Source organism: Calonectris borealis, chromosome 9 (assembly GCF_964195595.1).
Source record: "Calonectris borealis chromosome 9, bCalBor7.hap1.2, whole genome shotgun sequence".
Classification (NCBI taxonomy): domain Eukaryota; kingdom Metazoa; phylum Chordata; class Aves; order Procellariiformes; family Procellariidae; genus Calonectris; species Calonectris borealis.
The window spans coordinates 6,654,959-6,676,057 of NC_134320.1; the positions used below are offsets into that span (position 1 = coordinate 6,654,959).

Sequence of the window (21,099 nt, forward strand, 5' to 3'; positions counted from 1 at the left end):
CACAAAGCACTGAACACCTTTTGAGAACAAAACACTTAAGTTTAGAAGCTTAGACAGGAAAACATTTTTTCCAAGGCTAAGGTACAGAATAGGGGCTGCATAAGGAAGGATCTTGTACGGCTATAATAAGCAAAATATTCAATCAAAGAATGTGAATCTCTCAGAATCTGTCAGAATATGTCTGAATAGTTAAACTGGCTAACCGTTTCCATTGTCAGTTTTAACAAATAGGCAGACAGTGTGCTGCTGAAATCTAAACAAAACCTGCAGTCTTTATAAAAGAGCTAACAATGGTTCATTGTTTTAAAACATGAGGTATGACCTCACACGACCCTGTCAATCTTGATTGTATAACCAAGCAGAGTAGATTTAAAAGCTGAAAATTCTGAAATAACATCAAGAACAAGTTACTGTGCAACCTTTAAAAATAGCTTTTCATTGTTTGCTGAAAATCAGTGCCACAATTGAGAGCAAAAACAAGAATCATATTGTTAACCAACTCAGAAACCATGTATAACAAAACCATAATAATTTTTAGTTCCTTCTGTGTATCCAGTTTGCTGTTAGGCTATTTATGATAACACTTTTCAGGTATTATTATTACCTTCACTTATTTCCTTCACTAATAGTATTATAGATTTCCCCCCCCATCTAGTAAGATAAAATTTGCTCTTGATTGATGTAGTAATACAATACAGTGCCAAAATACAATACAGAAAGTAGCTTTCATCAACTTTCAAATGTTTCTTCTTGAGTGTTTAAATTCTTTTAAACTATATCAATATTAGTTTGAGAAAGGGAAATTCTGTCAGGGACAAAAAGAGAAGTGAAATACTTCACTTTAAATTTTTCCACTGTTACCTGCCCAATTAAGACCCTCATACAAAACAAAGTTTACCCTCATTAAAAAAAAAAAAAAGTAAATGTAATTACCTTTGCCTATAAGCACACCTATTTTGGAATCCAACTTTTCTCCTGGATCACAATTCCTTGTCACTAGTTTAAGAACAGGAAGAAAGGGTCTAACATCACAAAGTCTCCGTGTTTCATCCTCTAATTCTTCATGTACAGCAGTCTGATTCACACACGAGAACATGTAAGAGTCAATCTCCATGAGGAGATGAAAGAGTGGATAGGCATGTGCCTGCTTCCATAACAGCTGCAAAGAAAATAAATAAATAAAGCAAAACAAGAAAGCGTGGACATATCTTATGACACTGAAGGTAACTTCCATTTATGTTCCCAAAAGAACGTAAGAGTAACATGTTTACTAACTTGGTTCATTTTTACCCTATATATCATTATATATTTACTCTGTCTTGTTTGTAGTCTCTATCTTGATGTTATTTTTAAGTAGAAATTTGTGTGCATAAATATCCCAGGGGTAAAAAACACACAGGGACAAGTACTACGAGGTGATGAGAGAAGGACAGCACCTCATCCTGACACTTATCCTGGGATTGACCCAACACAGTCCTATTTGCAGTAAAGTTGCAGGACCGCGGCTGTCACTACAGTAACAAAGCACTTACTGATTTTGGAGGCATATGTTCTTGACACTGACCAGCAAACTGTCACTCTCCTCCATCCATTCCTATAGCTTCCCATCAAAATCCTTCTCCCTCAAGACACATCTATACTTTCTTTTTCCAATAATTATTGTAATATATAGACAATAAGTTCCCACTATGGAACTAATTCCTGAATAAAAAATTCCCTGTTGTCTGGAGAAGCTTAAAGTAAATTTATTTGTAAATTACTGGCAGGCCACTGAGACATGCAAGTCGCCCACAGAACACTACATAATGCTTTACTGAACTGAATACTTAAGTAGCAGATTACACCTTAAGTAACACCAATGCATCAAATATATCAAATCCTTAGCAGAAATCAAAATTGGAAGTAAAAAGAGCTCTCCCGACCGAAATACTATTCAGATCTTTATCTGTAAGAATATTTTTGTCCTAATTTTAAAAGTTTACATTTTATGGATTTGTTTCTGAAGCTTATTTTGAAACAGGAACTGCAGGATCAGTAATGCAATGGCAAAAACCTCTGTTGAAAAACCTCTTCTCAAACAATTGAAGCTGAACTGAATTCCTTTTGCCGAACTGAACATACCTGCATCTGTTTCATAGATTTGTACAATGAATTCTGCCTTCCAGAAATGTATTCCAGTATATTTCACCTAGCTGAGCACAAGGTGAATCCAGCAGCTACCTTTGGCGTAGAGCAAAAATTCCAACTTCAAAGGTAGCAAAACACTAAATCTATGATTGCCTCTGTTCTTCTCCAATAGCTAATTATATTGATTAAAAATCTGTACCTTCCCCCCACCCCCGCCTCCTGAGTTGTCTAACTTCAATTTCCAGCTACTGGTACTCCTCATGTCCCTTAACGATTGTAAAATTTAAAAAGCCATGAAGTCCCTGAAACTGACTTCCACTGAAAGCAGCCATTTGCCATCACCCATAGTACTGGCCTGGTAGAATTATAAAGTCTGCAGAAACGAAAACTTCTTCAGCCCTCAAAAATTGGCTATTTTTCCTCTGTTCTCAACAAACTAAACCGGACGGCTTAGTTCAAGACCCTTATTGTCACTCACACACTTGTTTTTTAAATTGTTTATCAGTTGAAATCACTATCAGCTATTCCATTATCTTACCCACCAACTAACTTGTAGTTGCCCAGGTTACCCTTTTACTAGAACAACAATGACATTTTTCCAGTCTGAATTACTTCAAGTATTTGAGTATAGCACAAAACTTATTTCTTGGATCATTTCAATTTCTAGTGGCACTCTCATTTCTTCTGAAATACTACGTGATCCATTGCATATAAGAAAAAAAACACTTCAGTGTCTAGAAAGTTTCAAATTAGGAGTACAATAAATTATATGAAGCTACTACTGATACAAAAAAATAATTTCTATAAAGAAGTGAATACCGTCAGACTGAATAGGAATGAAAAACAATGTACTTATTTACCAGGCAATGCAATGGAATGAGAAATCACACTTCTTCATTTTCCTTTAGAATTTTATTATACTTAAGGAGCAGATTACTTGGTGTTGTAATTCACTCCCTACCTAATTCCAGAGTAACTTGTCTAAATGCCCTCACACGGCCATTATCTGATGAAAGGTCAGTAGATTATTCTTTAATATCTGTGAGTATTTCCTTACATGCTCCCCTTCCTTAGCTTTATGTATTCCCTCACTTTTTAAGTGATGCCCTGACAAGGCACTTGTACACAACTTTTAAGAAGTGGCATACATAGTTTTTAAAGCGTCCACCTTTGGTGTCAATCAAAAGAAGCAGGAGCACAATCTTTGACTTCTATATTAAAAATCAAATTAGACACAGCATCTCCTGTTTCCACACTAATCAGAGAAATGTTAAATAAATATACAATGTATTACCAACGTGTTAAAAAAAGGTTTAGATGTAGCAATACAGTATTAACATAGAGCTATTAGAATAATCTCTGCTGAAGCGTAACCACCAGCAAGAAGTAATTTCTCCGAACCTTGGCATTTGCCCAAAAATATTCCAAACCCCCAGACGCTTATACATCTTTATTAATCAATCTGCTATGCACGCAGCTTCAATACATTATTTTTTATGCCTATTCAAATTCATTACTTGATTTGCCAAAAGGCACATAAAAATAAGAAACAGCACTCATTCCAAATACAAGTTAACTTTTCAGTTAATTGACCATTTGGTATTACCTGTTTAATATGAGATATGGTGGCATCTCGAGGGACATCCAGGTTGATGTAGATTCCAGTAGGCAACAGGAAGTCCACAGATATTGAGCCATCAGCACCAATCTGTGAATCCACTGCCCAGATGTCAAGGCTGTCTGTCACGGCAGGAGGCATTATGGAATCTCAATAATATCATAACCACATGGCCTTAGGAAAAAAAAAAAATTCAGTATACGTAACCTTCTATAATTAGACACACATTTTAAAGGCTTTGGAAAGTTTACATAAGCCTGCTTGTACAGCTCAGCTTGCAAGTCTGGGGTCTCAAATGCCAGTATTGCAAACACATAAGCATAGTTTTACTCATTAATTCCATTTAGTATAATAATGGTAAATTTAGTATAATGCCTGGTAAAGCACTATTGTTGAGATGTTTATATCATTAAGACAAAGTAATAAGAGAAAAAACTAACCAATTAGAAGTTAGCTAAAACAAAGTTAGAAATTCACTTTACATTTTCTCTAAAACTATTTACCTGCATAAAATACAATCAAAGCAAACTTCTTGGACAAAGCATGGCAATATTCAGTATGAAAACACATGATCAATTTTGTAATTTTGTTTTTGCAAATTTCCTGTTAGTTGTCCACAAATGTGGCCCAAGGGACATATTCAACTTGAAAGTCTATATTAATAGCAGGAAAATCATCTTCAACACTATTAGAAAGTGACATTTTCCTCTAAAGACATTTATCTCAATTTACTCTCACGCTTAAAGAAACATCATCTCCTATGAATTCAACCCACTGTGTAAACTACATCCACTGCAGGGTAGGGGGAAACCCTGCGTGTGATCTACTTCAACTCACTACACTGGCTTCTTGATTACTTGTCCTTCATATTTTGAGACATTTTATTTACTCTTACTGCTACCACTAGTTTTTCTGACCTTCCAAGCCTTATCTTTTGATCACCACTCTCTAAAGATGTGTTTTCCCTTTGATCACTATTCACTGAAGTATTTACCTTGCTCTTTATCCAGACAAGGCTCTTCAGCTGACAAAGGGATGGGAAGTGTTGCAAAAGGCTATTGTAAAGCACTTCTCCACTAAAGACAAGTTACCCCTACACCCTTCTAATTCTTGTGGGACATCGCGAGATGTGGGAAATCACCATTTGTAAAAAATAAGCAACTCCAAAAAAAAGTGCAACTCCACTACTATTGCAGCTTTCCACTACTTTTATCACTCCTTCCCTTCTCTTCTAGATCCCTTCCCTGCTCTGAAATCAGGTTCTGCTTAACTGAAGGTATTTCCCCTACTACAGCACCAGCAGAAAAAGCAGGATGTAACCAATACACTGGGCTGCTGTTCTTTACATATCGCTGAGTACATTCAAACAACCTCATTGGCAAATGGAAAAAAAAAAAAAAAATTTAGCACAACAGCCTTCTGAAATCCAATCACCACTACATTGCTAAAAAGCTTGTTTGACACACAATATTTTCCCCTTTGATAAGACACTAGGCAAAATCCATTATCAAAAGGTAATCCTTTCTACAGGTGCTAAACCTCCAAAGGTATACCTAGGTACAGTACAAGATTGCTTAAATTGGTCATGCCATAGAATTACAGATAATTACCGTGCTGTGCAAACATTCCAAATGTATATGCATTTATGAACACAGCTTTTCAATCCCAAAGCACTTTATTGCTATTTTTCCCCCAAAAACAAGCAACCAGGAAATCTTTTTATAACGCATTATAGTTGAACCCGCCACAAAACTCCAGGAGACCAACTGCATTATAACAAAGGTGTTTCGTTCCCCTCCCTCTCCAGCTTATCTTTTTTCTTTATAAAACAGCTTAGTTTGGTAAAAGTCACACCACCAGCTACTAAATCCAGACTTTATGATATGCAGGAGTTAATGCTTCATTTATAGCAAGTTAAATTTGTTTGATATTCCTATTTCAGAAATACAACTCTTTAAAATTGGTAGGCTTTTAAACCAAACAATTCATTGTCATATGCATCATCGTCCTTAACTGACAACAGAAATACAAGTGGTACTTCAGAAAGTCTCTTTGTAATCCTTTGCTTTATACAGACAGCTTGCAATGAAATAAATAAATAAGCAAGCAAGCATAGGGGAAAGCTGAATGTGCCTACAATGGCTAATAGAATATGCCAGCAACACAAAAATCAACTACTACAGAAGCTTATTTTTTTATGGACAAACAAGCTATTAATATTTTGTACATATTACGAAAGGCTGTTCAGTGCTAACTTTTACTGATCATCACTGGTAAACAAATAGTACCATTTAAATCATCACTAAAATATTCACAGTCCACCCCTGCCTCATTCCTTAGTATTGGTTTCTATCCCTCCAGCTACCGCAAATATATAAATGGCTCATCTAACATTTGGAAACATTCAGGCGATTAAAATCTCCAGCAGAGAAAGGGGGTTCGCTAGAAAGAACTGAAGTCTCCTAAAGCTTACCAGTCACCAGTGGAATGGCAAGCCCAAAACCTTCATGGAGCCCAGGTAAATACTCAGAAAGCAGCTATTTGGTACCGCAGCTGTGCTACTATCAGCTTGCCAGTTCAAAGCTGCCTTAGATACGAGACAAGACACTTAAGCCTCACCTCTAACTGCCATGTAAATACACTGCGTAATGAGGACCGAATAATTTCAAAACCTTTCCATTCAGCCTTCGCAAAGTTGTGAGGACCCACGCAAGCACGGCTGCTGCCAACATATCTTGTTATCACATTAAATATGAGGATCACGTAATATTTTGCTTGTACTAGATAAAAATATAGCAGAATTTTCATTAACCACAAACAAAAAAACCTCTTAATTTCAGAAAGCAAAAGGAAAGGAAAATATTTTTCCTCATTAGAAGCAACAATTAGGGAGCTCCTATCATCACCATTATCAAATAACAGTTTATCATCATCAGGTCCTCATTCCTCAAATAAATCCACTACACTGCATCAGACTGAATCAAAACAAAAAGAACTGGGGGTGGGGTTGTAGGCCTGATGACAATAAACAAATCAGGTATGAAAATATTTTATCTTAATTACCAGATCTTTACAAATCCATCCCTTCATTCATCAATGAGTTTGCATGGTGCGTGATCTCTTAAATTATCTAAAGGAAGGAAATAAAATTTAAGCCCACCATGCAACACAGACCATACTATTAAAATAACACATCATCTACCCAGAAAATCTTGAGAAAATGCATAGTTCCTCATTAGCAATCAGTATATCTTTAACAAGATACTATTTAAATGGGATATTACTTCTTTTCTCCCATCCAGCTACTTCTACCGATAAAATCTTGGCTGCAATTTTGTTGTAACTGAAATAGCAGACATAGAAATATCATTTGAATAATGTAAAACTAAGGATTTTTCATACTTGGATGCACACACAGTCTATTTTCACTTATCTTCTGTGGTCATCATGGTAAAATAAAGTGGTATCGCCATTATAAAGCATTACTTTAACAGGTACAGCAGCAAGGAAAACATTAATCTGTTCTATGTAGTTATTTCGTTCATAATTTCTATTTTAATTCAGCATAAGATCTTTTCTATTGTCAGCTTGTTTCGGATGTTTTTCCACATTTGCAATTGTTGAAACCACTTTAGTGCATCAACAAGAGTTTAAAATGTTCAAAGAAGCAAGACTTAAAAATGCTGCTACATACCCTATAACCTAGACACCACAATGCACAAAGTTATAACGTTCTTGTAAGATACTTGTTTATAATTATGGACTTCCAACACAGACATCAATATCTTTTAAAATCCCATTTACATTTTCAATTAAAAAGAGAAGAGCAATAATCACGCCAACTTGAACATGCTAGGAAGCTATTCTTGCTTTCAGGCACTTACTTAATATTTCCTTCCTCAAGGAAACAGGTTAGTGTCTTTCACAGTCAGCACCCAGATTCCACCAGTAGCTGACATCACAGGGGTCAAGAAAGAACAAGTACTTATACTGAGAATAACACTAATTGCCAACATAAGATGGCTGTGAGAATGAGTCACGGGCCAAACTGTAAAATGTGTGGTGGCACTAGTGACTGATGAACAATATCACATCTAGTAACCGAAACAAAGGCAGAAAGCCATCTGGATTGGGAGCAGTAACACAAGAGACATTTTAAACAACTTCCAGCTAAAGGAAAAAAACAACAATGAAAATAATAAAAAGCTATTTCAGGCTGTTAACCTCATAGCTATTCTTGCCTACTGTCACGGTAAAAACAACTTCTCATACAAGAGAAAGAAGTAATTAAAACAGTACTTAATCTTGGCTACTCAAGTATCTAATCAATGATTATTTGAATTTAATAGCAGTAAGGCCCAATACTAAATGCTTTTTTAAGTCACAGGTACATAGTATTGATAGACAACATACAAGCCTTCCCATGCAAAGTGTAAATTCGCTCTAAACTTTGACTTACACATTTCAGATTCGTGTATATGTGTGTGTGTGTATATATACACACACGTATACACATACACACTCTTAATCTCAAAACCGCTCAATTTGTATTTTAATAGACCAGCAGTTCTGAAAGAGCTGCTTAGACTAATGGAAAGAAATGGAACACAGATTAGTAGAACATCTACAGAATGAGAAAAAGAGAAAGAAAATTTAAACACTCATCTTTGCATTTACTTATTTAACGTACACAAACAAGAATCCCTACCACAAGGTTTCTCAAACCAAGACAACTGCCTGCAATTTTTCTATCTATAAATCTGTACATCTGGTATGTGCACCAAGCATTAAGACTGAAGTAGAACAACTATCACTACAGGCCGTCAACATCTAGATTGTAAGCCTCCACACTATGCCGTAATACATTTTTCATAATACACTCCAAGCGAAGCTGTGCAATACAATGCCATGCTCACTGATAACTCGAGGGAAACGCCTGCATCTTCCCTTTTGCTCCCCAGTTCTGCTCCCCTGCCTTGCACCCGCTTCAGCACACGTCAAGTCTCCTCATGAACCGTTTCAGCTTATCATCCAGGTGAAATCAATGAGTAATTTTCCTTCACATTATCTAGTTGAATCAAGTCACAGAGGGATCGAAAGAGTGCCAGAGCCTCTGAAAGGAGAAGAATGGAAGCAGGATCTTCTCATTTCATCATCAGCAAGCCTCCAGATTGTGTCATACCACTTCAGGTAACTACGGCCTCAAGATGCAGTTTTACAACTGGCTAAAACTAATAGAAGATCATACTGCCCTTCCTGTCAGAGCACCGATCCAGCCGGGATTTTAGGTATTCCTCTTCTTAAAAAAGTTAGTTTTCACTCAAAACAGCTTTCTAAGCAGGCACACTGCATGAACACAGAAAGAAGGTGGTGGTAACACTTAGCTGGGAACAGGGCAGGACCATCCCTTCAGACAGCAGCCCATATTTTAGGCAATTTAAGCAACACATGAAATAACACTTTCATTGCTTTCAACAGGGAGAAAGAATTCCCAAATAAAAATCAATTAAAATTCTAAATGCCTAAAGCAAAATGAATACTTCACATTAACACAGTTCCAGCTAGGTAAAAGGGGAGGGAGCAATTTAATGAACCATACAGTAAGTTACGTAGATTTTTATCACTGATGTCTTCCACAAACATTCAGTTGTCTTGACACTGCCTCACCAACAGACCAGACTGTCTGTTGGTGACTGCCTATTTCACCATAGAAGCAATGTAAGCTTTTTTTTTTCCTTCATTACGGATTCCTGCAGAGGGTGAGAATTTCCTCTGTGAAATCAATGTGAAAGTTACAGAATTTAATTTTCTGTCTTTCCTCTGTGTTGTGACCTTGACCACAAGATAATCAGACATTTTAAGCAGGAGAGACCAGCCAACAGACCACAGTCCCTGAACGGCTATTGAGAACAGCTATGTGTTCCCAGGCACAGGGTTCTTCGTTGTTGTTCTTGTTTTGTTGTGGGGTTTGTGGGTGGGTGTTTAGTTTTGTTTTTTAAAGGACTTACCCTCTCTAGGCAGACAGAAGAATTTGCTCTAGTGCTAACAGCCTTATTCCAGAAGCCAAGAGACCTTGTAGCTTCCCCCCACCCCCCAACAAAAGTATATCTCATCATCTTCAGTGGTCACCAAAGAGACCACTAGGAAAGGAAAAAAACAAACAAACTAACAAAAAGGTCTACCAGAACCACACTGATTCTTCATTGATTCCTAAAAGGGTTTCAGGAAAGATGACAGTCATAAGTTAAGCTACATTTTTTTCTGTGAATTGCAGCCCACTCATTTTTTTTTTCTCTAACCAAAACATGGAACTAGAACCACGCGTGCCTGAGCTATACAGTCCAGATACAAAAGCAGTCTGTAAAAACAATGTAGGCAACACTTCCAGCAAGTGTCAGTCACCAGCAGAACCACTGGAACATTACACGATATCAATTAACAAAACCCAGGCATTCAGAACACCCTCAAGAGTTACAAGACTTATCATTGAGACTAATGGATCAGTGGTCCGAAGCTGTGGTTACAAGTTGGGCTTGTGTTCCCTTACTAAGCCATCTAATCAGAAGCTAATCTCATTTTGCTCAGAAGTGAGGCAAGACCAGTTTGTGGCAAACTCAGTTCTATCACAATTACTTAATGACAAGACAGCACTGAGAGGCCAGGACCACCCAGCTGCAAAGGCTTCACTCCACTGCTGTAAGAGTTGGTGAACTCAGTTTTACCTGCGCCGAGTAGTTAACTTCCTTATGTAAAGGAATTAAATCCAGGAGGTGCAAATATCTGACATAAAACAGTGCCGACCAAGAAGATACGGAGGACAAAGAGAAGTGCAGGAGAGATTTCATAAGGTTATCCTGAAATTAAGAACTGAACAAGAGCATGCTCAGAGAGAGTGAGCCTGAGTGGAGGCACTGCAAAAAATTAGACATGGACTAACAACGCAATGCACTTTCCTTTGAAAATAATTTATCGTATCAGCAAAAGACCTAGACATTAAAAAGTACTCACAAATCCACACGGATTGTTAACACCACCCCGTATTAATCTGTGTCAGGTAAGTTCTTCTAAAACCAACATTTTGAATAATGCACCAGTTATGAAATTTCACACTATGTCATTAAGTTAGAAATTCTCCTTTACTTGTGAACTCACCACAAATCCTCTAACACTCATCCTTTGAGGTGTATTTTTCTGTTATTAAAAGAACACCAATGTAAAATCCAATGCAACATTCAATCTATTATCTTGAAGAATAATCAAAAAGAATACTAACAAAAGACAAGTACAAGAAGCTGCAAGGAAGCTGATAAATATAAACACCCACATAACACAGTATTAGAGGAAAATTCTGATGCTGTGTTATCTCTCATAACATTTATTCTTCTGGGCTGCCTCATAGCACCAAGAAAATCTAGTCTTCAGACAATTCTTTAGAAGGATATTGTACATCTGAAATAATGTCACCTATCCCTGAAACGTGATCACAGTTCTCTCAGGATGAAATAAGTACGCTATCCCAAATAGATGGCAAAAAGTTTGGGGGGAAGGGAGAAGAAATCACTCATGTACGAAAAAGTCTGTTTCCTTAAGAAATAGGGAAACCTCTTTCAAACAAGAGCACATTTTAAGGGCACATAAGTATCTACAGCTGTTCCGGTTAAATACAAACCTGGATTTATTTTTCTTTTCACTAAAAACATTAATATTTACATAAAGGACAAATATCAGAAACTAGCTTGTTTTGATTATGCAAAAGCTAAGAGTGCTCTGCTTATCCAGATTTTTGCTTTATATAGTAAGTTATTACAACTGTTAAGCACCACATTCAAGATGATCAGCACTGTGATCAATACAGCTTTTTATCTACTGCTTGCTCTGTCATGTGGCAGTCAAGGGGCTAAAAAAAGTCTTGCAGCAGTGAAAGCAGTTGAAAAGGGCCACCCTATCCAGACACACAAGAACAGTGTTTAAACAATATCTTACTGTCCAGAACAGAATAGATGACAATCTGACCACAGTAATTTTCTAGGAAACAGCAGCACCATATCACGTAGTCTAAGTAGGAGAAACACTAAGCACTTACACAGTATAATCATTGTAATCGTTTTTCTAACTACATAAACATCTAGTACTATAAAAAGATGAGCAAGCTATAAAGGAAATATTTGAGAACAAATAAGGGAAAAGAATCTAGCAGCAAAGATGGAAAAGCAGTCAGAATATGCAGGAAAGTTTATGTCCTACAAAACTTAGGAGGCTTTAAAAAAAAAAAAATTAAAGGAAAAATTCCTCCTCCTTTATATTTGAAAGAATTCTGATTTCTTCTGAAGACTCTGAAGAGTTCATGGCTCTGTAGAACAACATTCTCTTCTATTCCTAAAATTGTAACAAATTCACAGCTGCTGCCACAGCCTAGAAGCTTACAGGTCCAAGATGACTGTTCTGCAGTCACTACACTGGCAGCAGTTTCAGTGTTGCATGGGACTCCTGTTTTGCTGACTTCCGCTGTATTTATACTGACTATAACAGGATCACCTCAGACACTAGCTTGACTCTCATAAGCCACTTTGTTTCCTGCATGCAGTTTCACCTTATCTGTAGCTCACTTTGAGGGCAGTCTGTTATGCTTTTCCCCTTTCTTGGCTGTCCCCCACCTCCCTAGCTACACAACGGAAAAACAATACGAACAAACATTACTAGTTTTCCATCAACTCAGGGAACAACCTGCCTCACCCTGTGACAAGCAGGCACCATATCTGAAGCAAGGGTGGGGTGAGAATACTGTCGTTACCCTCCAGCAGTAGTCACAGAGATTAAATTAGGTGTAATGTGGAATTGCAACCTTTTGTTTAAAGGTTTAATGTGACAGGAGAAAGCACCTATGCTAAGCAACGCATGTACTACTAAGAACTGTATTTTCTGTTAGACCTCACAGTTCACACAGGATCAATAGTGACCCTCTTTTAAAGATGGGATCTAATGCACTGACAAAGTTTATTCTGTATGTTATTTCATACCATGCCAATGAAATTCCTGTTTTGCCCTAAAGAGTGAACCCACTCAAGGTTCTGGCCTTCAACAACTGCATAAGTGAATTTCAATCTAAAATGCTTACCAATTTCGTAAGTAAATACAAACAACTTGATTATAAAAACAAATGCCTAAAGCAGCAAAGCTAAGATTTTTCCACTCCAGGAATGTCATGGTTATCTATCTACAATAGCAAAGATTTTAAGAATTCAAGACATCTACTGTGTAGCCTGGGAAGTTATTTTTAAAGATCATGTGGTACTATAAATATTTCCCAGCAGTTTAGTTCAACTGCCACGTGAGCTGGCCCTGTGGAATGGAAAATTAAGTGTCCATTTAGTCAGGATTCCTCCAAAAATCAGAATAAAAATATCACCAGTTTTCTAAAAATATCTATGTACAGAAAACATGAAAGGCCTTATTTAAATGTCATTCCCGCACAGTGCTCAGACTAGTACCAAAAGCGGTCTCTCAGCTATTCAAATCTAGATTCTCTCATTCTCCTCATGAAATATAACTAATTTTCCATAAACAAATAGAATTTAATTAGTTTTTTTAACAGTCCCTAATTATTTTGCCTGTTCATCTTTTGTAGCTTTATTCCTCTGCTGTACCCATAGCATTATGCACGAAGTTCTAAAAACTGAAGCCAGGATTTTAAAACCACAATGGATGGAGTTTCTACTTTGGTATTAATGCCTCTAAAAGTGGCCCAGTTTTCAAGAAGTGCTGAGCACCTGAATTTGCAATTGACTTCAACAGGACTTAGATATGAAAAAAAAATGCAAACATGTTAACTGATTTCAAATTAAAATTTAATTTACTTTTAAGCAACTTGATTTGAACAGATGTTTAGATTAGATTACCTCTGGTCATCCCTTCTTATGGAAAGTATTCTATGATTCAGTGAAAGTGTAATTTTAAAACTAGCTGTAAATTAAATTATTCTCTTCAGAAAATCTTTCCTGCAAAACAAGTCTACAGGTAGGCAACAACACTATTAAAATGGTATTCCAGACTCGGAAGACTTATCAGAACTGGTTTGAACAATGAAGATTGGAGGAAATTCTTACTCCTCATTACTTTATACTCAGGCAAGTAAACACAGTTCCTCCTCCCTCCAAAGATTATTCATGAGGAACCAAACGAATAAAACTGAAGTCCCAGGCTTCTGATAGACTTCAGACAATTCATAGGCAGCACATCATTTATAATGAACACAAAAGTAACATAACAGCTTCTCACAGCTAATTCATTACTATCCTTTGCTCTATCTTGAAATCACTATATAGATACATTAAAAAAAAATATATATATAAAAAAATAATGAGTTTCAGGCCATCTTTTTGTATTGCACAGTTAAAGTGAGTTGCAGGACGAAGAAAAACTCCTTTCGCATTTAAATACTACTGTCTGAAATTGTCTTTAGAAGCATTTGATCACTCGATCACACTGAAGCTGGGGCCACTATAAGAAAAAATCCCCCTGCAGCTCACTGGAATCCAGTTCTGCATGGTCAAGATGGGAGGGAAATGGAAGAAAACAGCTGACTAGAAAAGCACTGGCATAAGTAACAGTTAAGTTGACACCTTGACCCACAGAGCCAAGGAGACAAGAAGGAGAAAAGCTCAAATGAAGCAAAAAGCCCAGTCAAATAATTCAGTGTTATATGTATAACTGGGCTGTGAGAGCGTATCTGGTACATTCACCTTTAGGAAAATTTGTGAACAGCTCTCTTAGAGATTTTTAGTAAGTTTTGAATAGCAGCAGAGAGAATAGGACCTGACATGAAGACCAATGAATTCTGTATAGCATGCTCCACGGTAGTAAGATGAGACTAAAGATTTGGGAGAAGATTAGACCTGGTTAGTTCACAACCTAGATAATTCACTTTTGATAATCCAGATCACTGTAGATATTTTATGTACTAGGGGAAGGCTAGCAGGAAATGTTAGGATATGTTGAGTTCTAATATTAAAAAAAGATTCTACTAAACATTTAAATCATGGGATGCTCACATGGATATTTATTAAAAAAAAAAAATCAAGGTTAACAAAAAAAGGTGAATGGAGCTAGCACAAGAGAAGAAAGAGGACTGGACACTCAGACTGAAGGGGAAAGGAGGAGAAAGAGCAGAACCTTAACCCAGAGCAAAGATGTCATTTTAACACAGGTGAGTCAGACAGTTTCCTACAAAGCTGCCTAACTGCTTGTGCCCGCAAAGTGAAGGTGTAAACAGAAGTAAGATGAGTGGTGGAGGAAGAGTGACACTTTCTTCCAGCCCCAGGGCTGGCTTGGCACTTTACAGTTCTTAAGCTCATTTTAAAAAATGTAGGTAAAACTACAGCCTAAAGGTCTGGCTTTTTAACCGCCCAAGCTATTATTCAAAAGACTATGCAACGTGTCTGTCATGAATCTGAAAAGTTGTATTAATAATCTGGAGTTGTGTTTTTATTGATTTGTTGTATTAAATAAACTGTAGGGTCCCCATCCCCCATTGCTATACAAGAACTGTACAAGAATTCTTAATAGTCTAACAAACTAGGAAATATTAAATCAGTACTAGTTCTGCTCTCTGATATTTTCTTGCCTGTTCTACCACTCAGAGTAATTACTTATTCCACTGTAAACAGGGAGGAAAGGAGGAGTAAACATTCCACTTACAAGACATTTAAATATATAAATCGTTAATATTTCCTCTCCTTTTGAATTGTACAAATGGACCTAGACTATCAAATTTTACCAGCAGCCAAGTGCTTCCTTCAGCTATTAAAATGTTATGTCTCTAAATTATGAGATAGGTGACTTTCTACTATGAAAAAAGTTCAGACCAGAAACTGAGGTTTTGCTATATATAGATACCTCTTCACACAGGGACTAAAAGATTCACTTTTCAATTATTTCTGATGTTTCAATCAAAACCTCTAGGAAAGAGGGTTATTCTCCAGCAGACAGATTGTATGCATCTAGAAAGAAAGGTGAAAAAGTGAAATAATTAAAAACAGTGGAAAATTAATTAGGAGTGAAATTTTCTCCTAAAAGGAAGGCACACAGACCAAAACAACAGAGCTATCACATAAGCAGACTGTGCTTAAGTCTCACATACAGAGATGCCGTGGATACTTAAAGTTAGAAAAATGTCCTTTAAGGAAGAAAAAAAAAATTTACATGCTTCATCAGACTACACATTCTTCCTGATTGGGTCAGTTTCTTACAAAGAGCAATCTGGTCTGGATCTGTGCAGTTAGTTTTCTTCCAACAACAGCTTCAACGTCACCCACTACACAGATTCAGAGGTGGCTGTTCATAGCCCTTTGTTATAAGAACAGGACTGTTCAATGCTGAACAAGCACTGAAAGAAATTCAACATTCTAATGCAAATATTTAGATGTATTTTATTCATCCTTTTCATGACACTTATTTACAAAGACAACTTGAAATGTAATGCCATTTGGTAGAAAGGAATAATCCTAAAAATCGCACACAATCAATACTTTTGTCATGAAGCTAATGGCAATAAAGCCAAAAGTCGTCCTGGCCATTCATCATAAGAACCTAAAATAATTAAGATTATCTAAGAATCACAGACTAATTTAGGTTGGAAGGGACCTCTGGGAGTCATCTGGTCCCAAGATTACTTTCAACACTGAAGTTAAAGCATGTTGCTTAGGAGTTTGCACAGTTAATTTTGAATTGGATGGAGGCTCCACAGTCTCCATGAGCAACCTGCTCCAATGCTTAACCACCCTCACAGTAGAATTTTTTTCCTTATGTTCAATTGGAATTTCTTTTGTTGCAACCTGTGCATTCTGCCATTTGCATTTCCCTCCACCTCTCAGACATCTGGCCACATCTTCTCTACAATCCTCCTTCAGGCCGTGGAAAACTCTAGTAAAGATCTTTCTCTCCTTGTCTTCTCCAAACAAAGGTCATGCACACCCCCCACCTGCTGCAGCCCCCTAATCACCTCAGCAGCAGCCCTCCGCTGGACTCTCTCCAGTTTGTGAGCATCTCTCCTTCTCGAGGGCCCAGAACGGGAGACGGTGTTCTGGATGCAGCTTCCGAGGTGCTGAGTGGAGGGGAACAATCGTTTCCCTTCCCCGGCTGGCTGCACTGCTGCTGAGGCAGCCCGGCGTGTGCTTAGTCTTCACGGCCGCAAGGGCGCATTGCTGACTCACACTCAACCTACTGACTCCCAGAAAAGCTGCTACCTTTACAGCCTTTAGCAGCCTGACTGGTGCGTGGGGTTACTTTTCCCCAGCTATGAGATTTGGCATCTGCTTTTAAGACTTCAGGAGAACTTCACCTGGCTTTTTATCTGTGAATAGACACTACTCAGACTTTATTTTAATGTTTTTAGTACTTTAATGAAGGATTCCAATTGCAAAATACTTTGTGATGAGTGAAATCTGTACAAGCGTATGCAAATGTCCAAATCAAAACAAACAAACAAAAAGGGTTCAAAAATATTTCCCCAAAAAGTACAAATTAGAATCAATTTTAGGTTATAACATCTGAATTCTCTAAGTCCCTTTAAAAAATAAAGGGGGGGGATGGGAAACACAAGTTTACTAGCTACTAAACACATGAGTGAGTTTTGTACTTGGCATAAGCCTGTATACAATGATTTAAAAATGACTAAAGCCGTCTCCAGTGGACATTTTTGATTTCATTTGTTTGGAAAGCTCAGTTTCAACTTTATTGCCCATCTGTTTCGGTAACTTGATTACCAGAGTCAAGAATTAACAAGGAGCAAATAGGTATTATTTTATTTGGATATTGTGACAGCTGCCTGTATTTCTACTGTGTTGTCTAGTAAGTTAGTAAAAGATGAATAACTTCATACAACACAGTTTCTGAAAACCTTAGAGGTCAGAATTCAAGTATCAGGTGCTACAAGAACCTTTCGCGACTATGTTTACTGGCCACTTGACACATGGCCTAGACCAGGAACTGATACAAATTTACATGTGCTGACTTAAAATTGTAGCAATTGCTTCAAGTACTTAGAGACAGGGAACTAACATACGCATCAACCTCTTTAAATCCCCGTTTAATTGAAATTTTATAATAATTTATTTCCTGCCTTTAAAAAAAAAAATTATCAATCCAGATGTGTTATTCTGCCAGTTAAAAATGCTTTGGAAAAAATACCAAGTAGGAAAAGTTTAGCTTGTCTGACTAGGTTTCACATTTTTCTACCCAAATTATGACACCATGTACACATCCCTTTTTAAAGAAGAAGCTAAGAAGAGTCATTTCCTCTTGACAATAAAGCAATATGCCAAAATATTCTTTTTGTAAACTAAAACCATTTTCCACCCCCTTTCGGTTCTAATGACCAGATATTTTTCATTCCTAACTATGCATTCCAAAGACTCCTGCAGAATTACATTCACATAGCATGAGTAAAATCGGCATCACACAGAAAATTATGCAGATTTCTCTACAAGAAATATCTTTAAACATCTTACAATTCAATGCAAACAAGGTGACAGAAAAATGATTACATTTCCCACCTCAAGCAAGTGAAGCACACAGAAATTAAGAATTATACTGTATCAGTATATAAATGCTTAGGTATCTAGTACCAAAAGGTACAATCCACAGTCCCTGAGTTAGGTAGCTAAGCTTCTTATATCATAAATGAGACACACACGTCTCAGCCTAGAATTGACAAAAGCTAGACGTTAACTAGAAACAGTGAAGAAAAGACATATCTGAGATCCATAAATTGAAGACTTATGCTAGTTTGATGGATGATGGAACTGTGATACAAGACAAATATTAAAATACAGACAACAAAAATATCGAAGTCACACAGAAAGTGCCAGGAGTGGAAAGTTACAACCAAAAAACCAACTATATTTTCAAATTCCGTGGAAGATACAGGCAGGGCTTTAACTTTTGCCAGCAAATCGGGGATTATATGTAATTACATCTACACTAGGCCACTTCCTGCTCAAAACCATACCCAGAATACACAGGAGCCAAGAGAAAAAGTCTGAAGCCCATCTGAATTTCATAAGATATAATTGCTTCCAAGATGGGAGATGCTTCATTAAGAGTCCAAAAGAGTGTCCATTACCAGCTGATCAATTGAAATGACCATGGAGTCACTGTTTGTTTTTTTTTTTAATGCATCTTTAACAAAGTTAAATACAATAATATCTTAATAACCATGCTACTGACTTTACAAGCAAAAAAAAAAAAGGACAAACGAAACAAAAAACACCAACTGAAAACTGTAATACTTACTCCAGAGAACCTGTTCCTTTTTCAGTCTGACTGTGTAGAGAAGATACTTTTATTAAACATCGCTTTCTTACTATTACCCTTGTTTTCTCAGAAGGTTCCACAAGATGACCTAAATGTGACCTAAAAAAGCAAAACACAACATAATGTAAGTAACCAAATGCGAAAATCAGCAATTTATAGTTGGTTTAATAGCTCCATAAACTTTTTGTGCAGAAATATCTAATTAACCACATATTTTCATTCTCTTCGAATACTACAGTACCATATTCACATTACACAATCCAACAGTTAAATGAATGTCAAATCCTCAAACGCTAGGTTACCAGAAAGAAAAAAGGAAAGGAAAAAATATGCAGATGCCGCGATTTATTCTAACAATATAAGTATCATAATCATGAATTACATAGTCAAAAAGATTTTTTAGCTGCTACAAATATTTTTAAATTTTTGTACACTCAGTTTGGATCAGATCAACAGACATCCATTGCAATTAAACAGAAAGGGAAATAGAGTTGCCTTCACTCTCCTAACTACATCTTCTCTTCTACACTTGGCTGTAAGCTGGTTTTTGTTTTGTTTTGTTTTAAAAGAGTGTAATGTCATCTGTAGTTCTATTGTGGAGAATTTGAGTTGATGACACAAGCCATCCCATCTTCCTATTCATATTTCAACTTGTGAAACAGCAGGAGAAACATTCAATAGGTCTCCTCTTACAAACATCCTCCATTTATCTCCTCTTACAAGACATCATCTCCATTTAACTCTACCTTGCAAACCAGGCTCTCAAAGTGAAATAAACAAAAAAATATTTAAAACCCCCTTGAGAACAAAGCAGTGCTATCAGTTTGCACTGATATTATCTACAGGTTTGTAGGCCAAGCCACAAAACACAAGGCATGTAACTACGCTCCTCCTCCCATAAACAATTCTTTTTCTAAACCACACTAAGTAGTCCACACTGTGCTTGTAGGAACTCAACACAGCACAGTGATCAGGAACGAGGGCTGTCATTCCCTCTGTCCCAAGCAGAGGGGAACCTCTCTAGCGATCAGCCTGTAGAACACTGTGAAGCAACTTCGATTTCTTCAGTGGCTTTGAGGGAAAAATAGTTGCTGCCCCGTCTGCTTAAGTCTGAAAAAATTAAGTTACTGCTCCATGCACAACCTTTTGAAAACAACCTATAGTGCATAAAGGTATGAACTAGTCCAGAAACTTCTCATGATTAAAGCCTAGGAGCCTACAGCAAGCAACAGCCAAAAAGGAAGACTAGAGAAAAATGAAGGCAGCCTTACACGATTTAGAAATTGCAGGGACAAAGGAACAGTGTGAATCTCTTATAACCAACGCTAATGTACCAGTCTGGCAGTAATGTTTTACAGCCATGTCAGTATTTGTGTTTATGGAGTCAGAAAAATCAGAATCAAAAGCTAGTGGCCAGAAGGCAGGACCTTGGGAGGGGGCATGAAATGCATCATACTATAGATACAAGATAAATAGTCATTACTTCCAGAACTTCCACCTGAGGAAGCAATCTTTCATGATCTGTGGCCCCTCAAAGGGAGGAACACAGTGTATGTCTGAAGTACCATACCCCAGGGCAGAAGCAGGATGTTATTTTAACTAAAAATTGGATATCGCGACCTTCTAGAGGTCTACTGGCTAACTAGTCATGTGATGACAAATTAGATGATGGGAGCCTAACACACCATTCTAAATTAATAGAATCATAGAATAGTTTGGGTTGGAAGGGTCCTTTAAAGGTCATCTAGTCCAACCCCCTGCCATGGGCAGGGACATCTTCAACTAGACCAGGTGGCTCAGAGCCCCAACCAACCTGACCTTGAATGTTTCCAGGGATGGGGCATCTACCACCTCTCTGGGCAACCTGTGCTCGTGTTTCACCACCCTCATTATAAAAAATTTCTTCCTTATATCTAGTCTAAATCTACCCTCTTTTAGTTTAAAACCATTCCCCCTTGTCCTGTCGCAGCAGGCCCTGCTAAAAAGTTTGTCCCCATCTTTCGTATAAGCCCCCTTTAAGTACTGAAAGGCTGCAATAAGGTCTC

At 37.2% G+C, this 21,099-nt stretch overlaps 1 protein-coding gene across 1 annotated transcript in view; it reads right to left on the reverse strand.

Annotated features, from left to right (window-relative positions):
• The window catches only part of PIK3CB (phosphatidylinositol-4,5-bisphosphate 3-kinase catalytic subunit beta), a 104,369-nt gene that overhangs the window by 40,315 nt on the left and 42,955 nt on the right, over positions 1–21,099 (reverse strand). Inside the window, exons 3-5 of the mRNA XM_075157689.1 lie at positions 19,034–19,153; positions 3,734–3,919; positions 934–1,159 (exon numbers count right to left, since the gene is read on the reverse strand). Of these exons, the coding sequence (XP_075013790.1) occupies positions 934–1,159; positions 3,734–3,886 (379 nt within the window). The 5' untranslated portion in view covers positions 3,887–3,919; positions 19,034–19,153. The remainder of the gene's footprint in view (positions 1–933; positions 1,160–3,733; positions 3,920–19,033; positions 19,154–21,099) is intronic.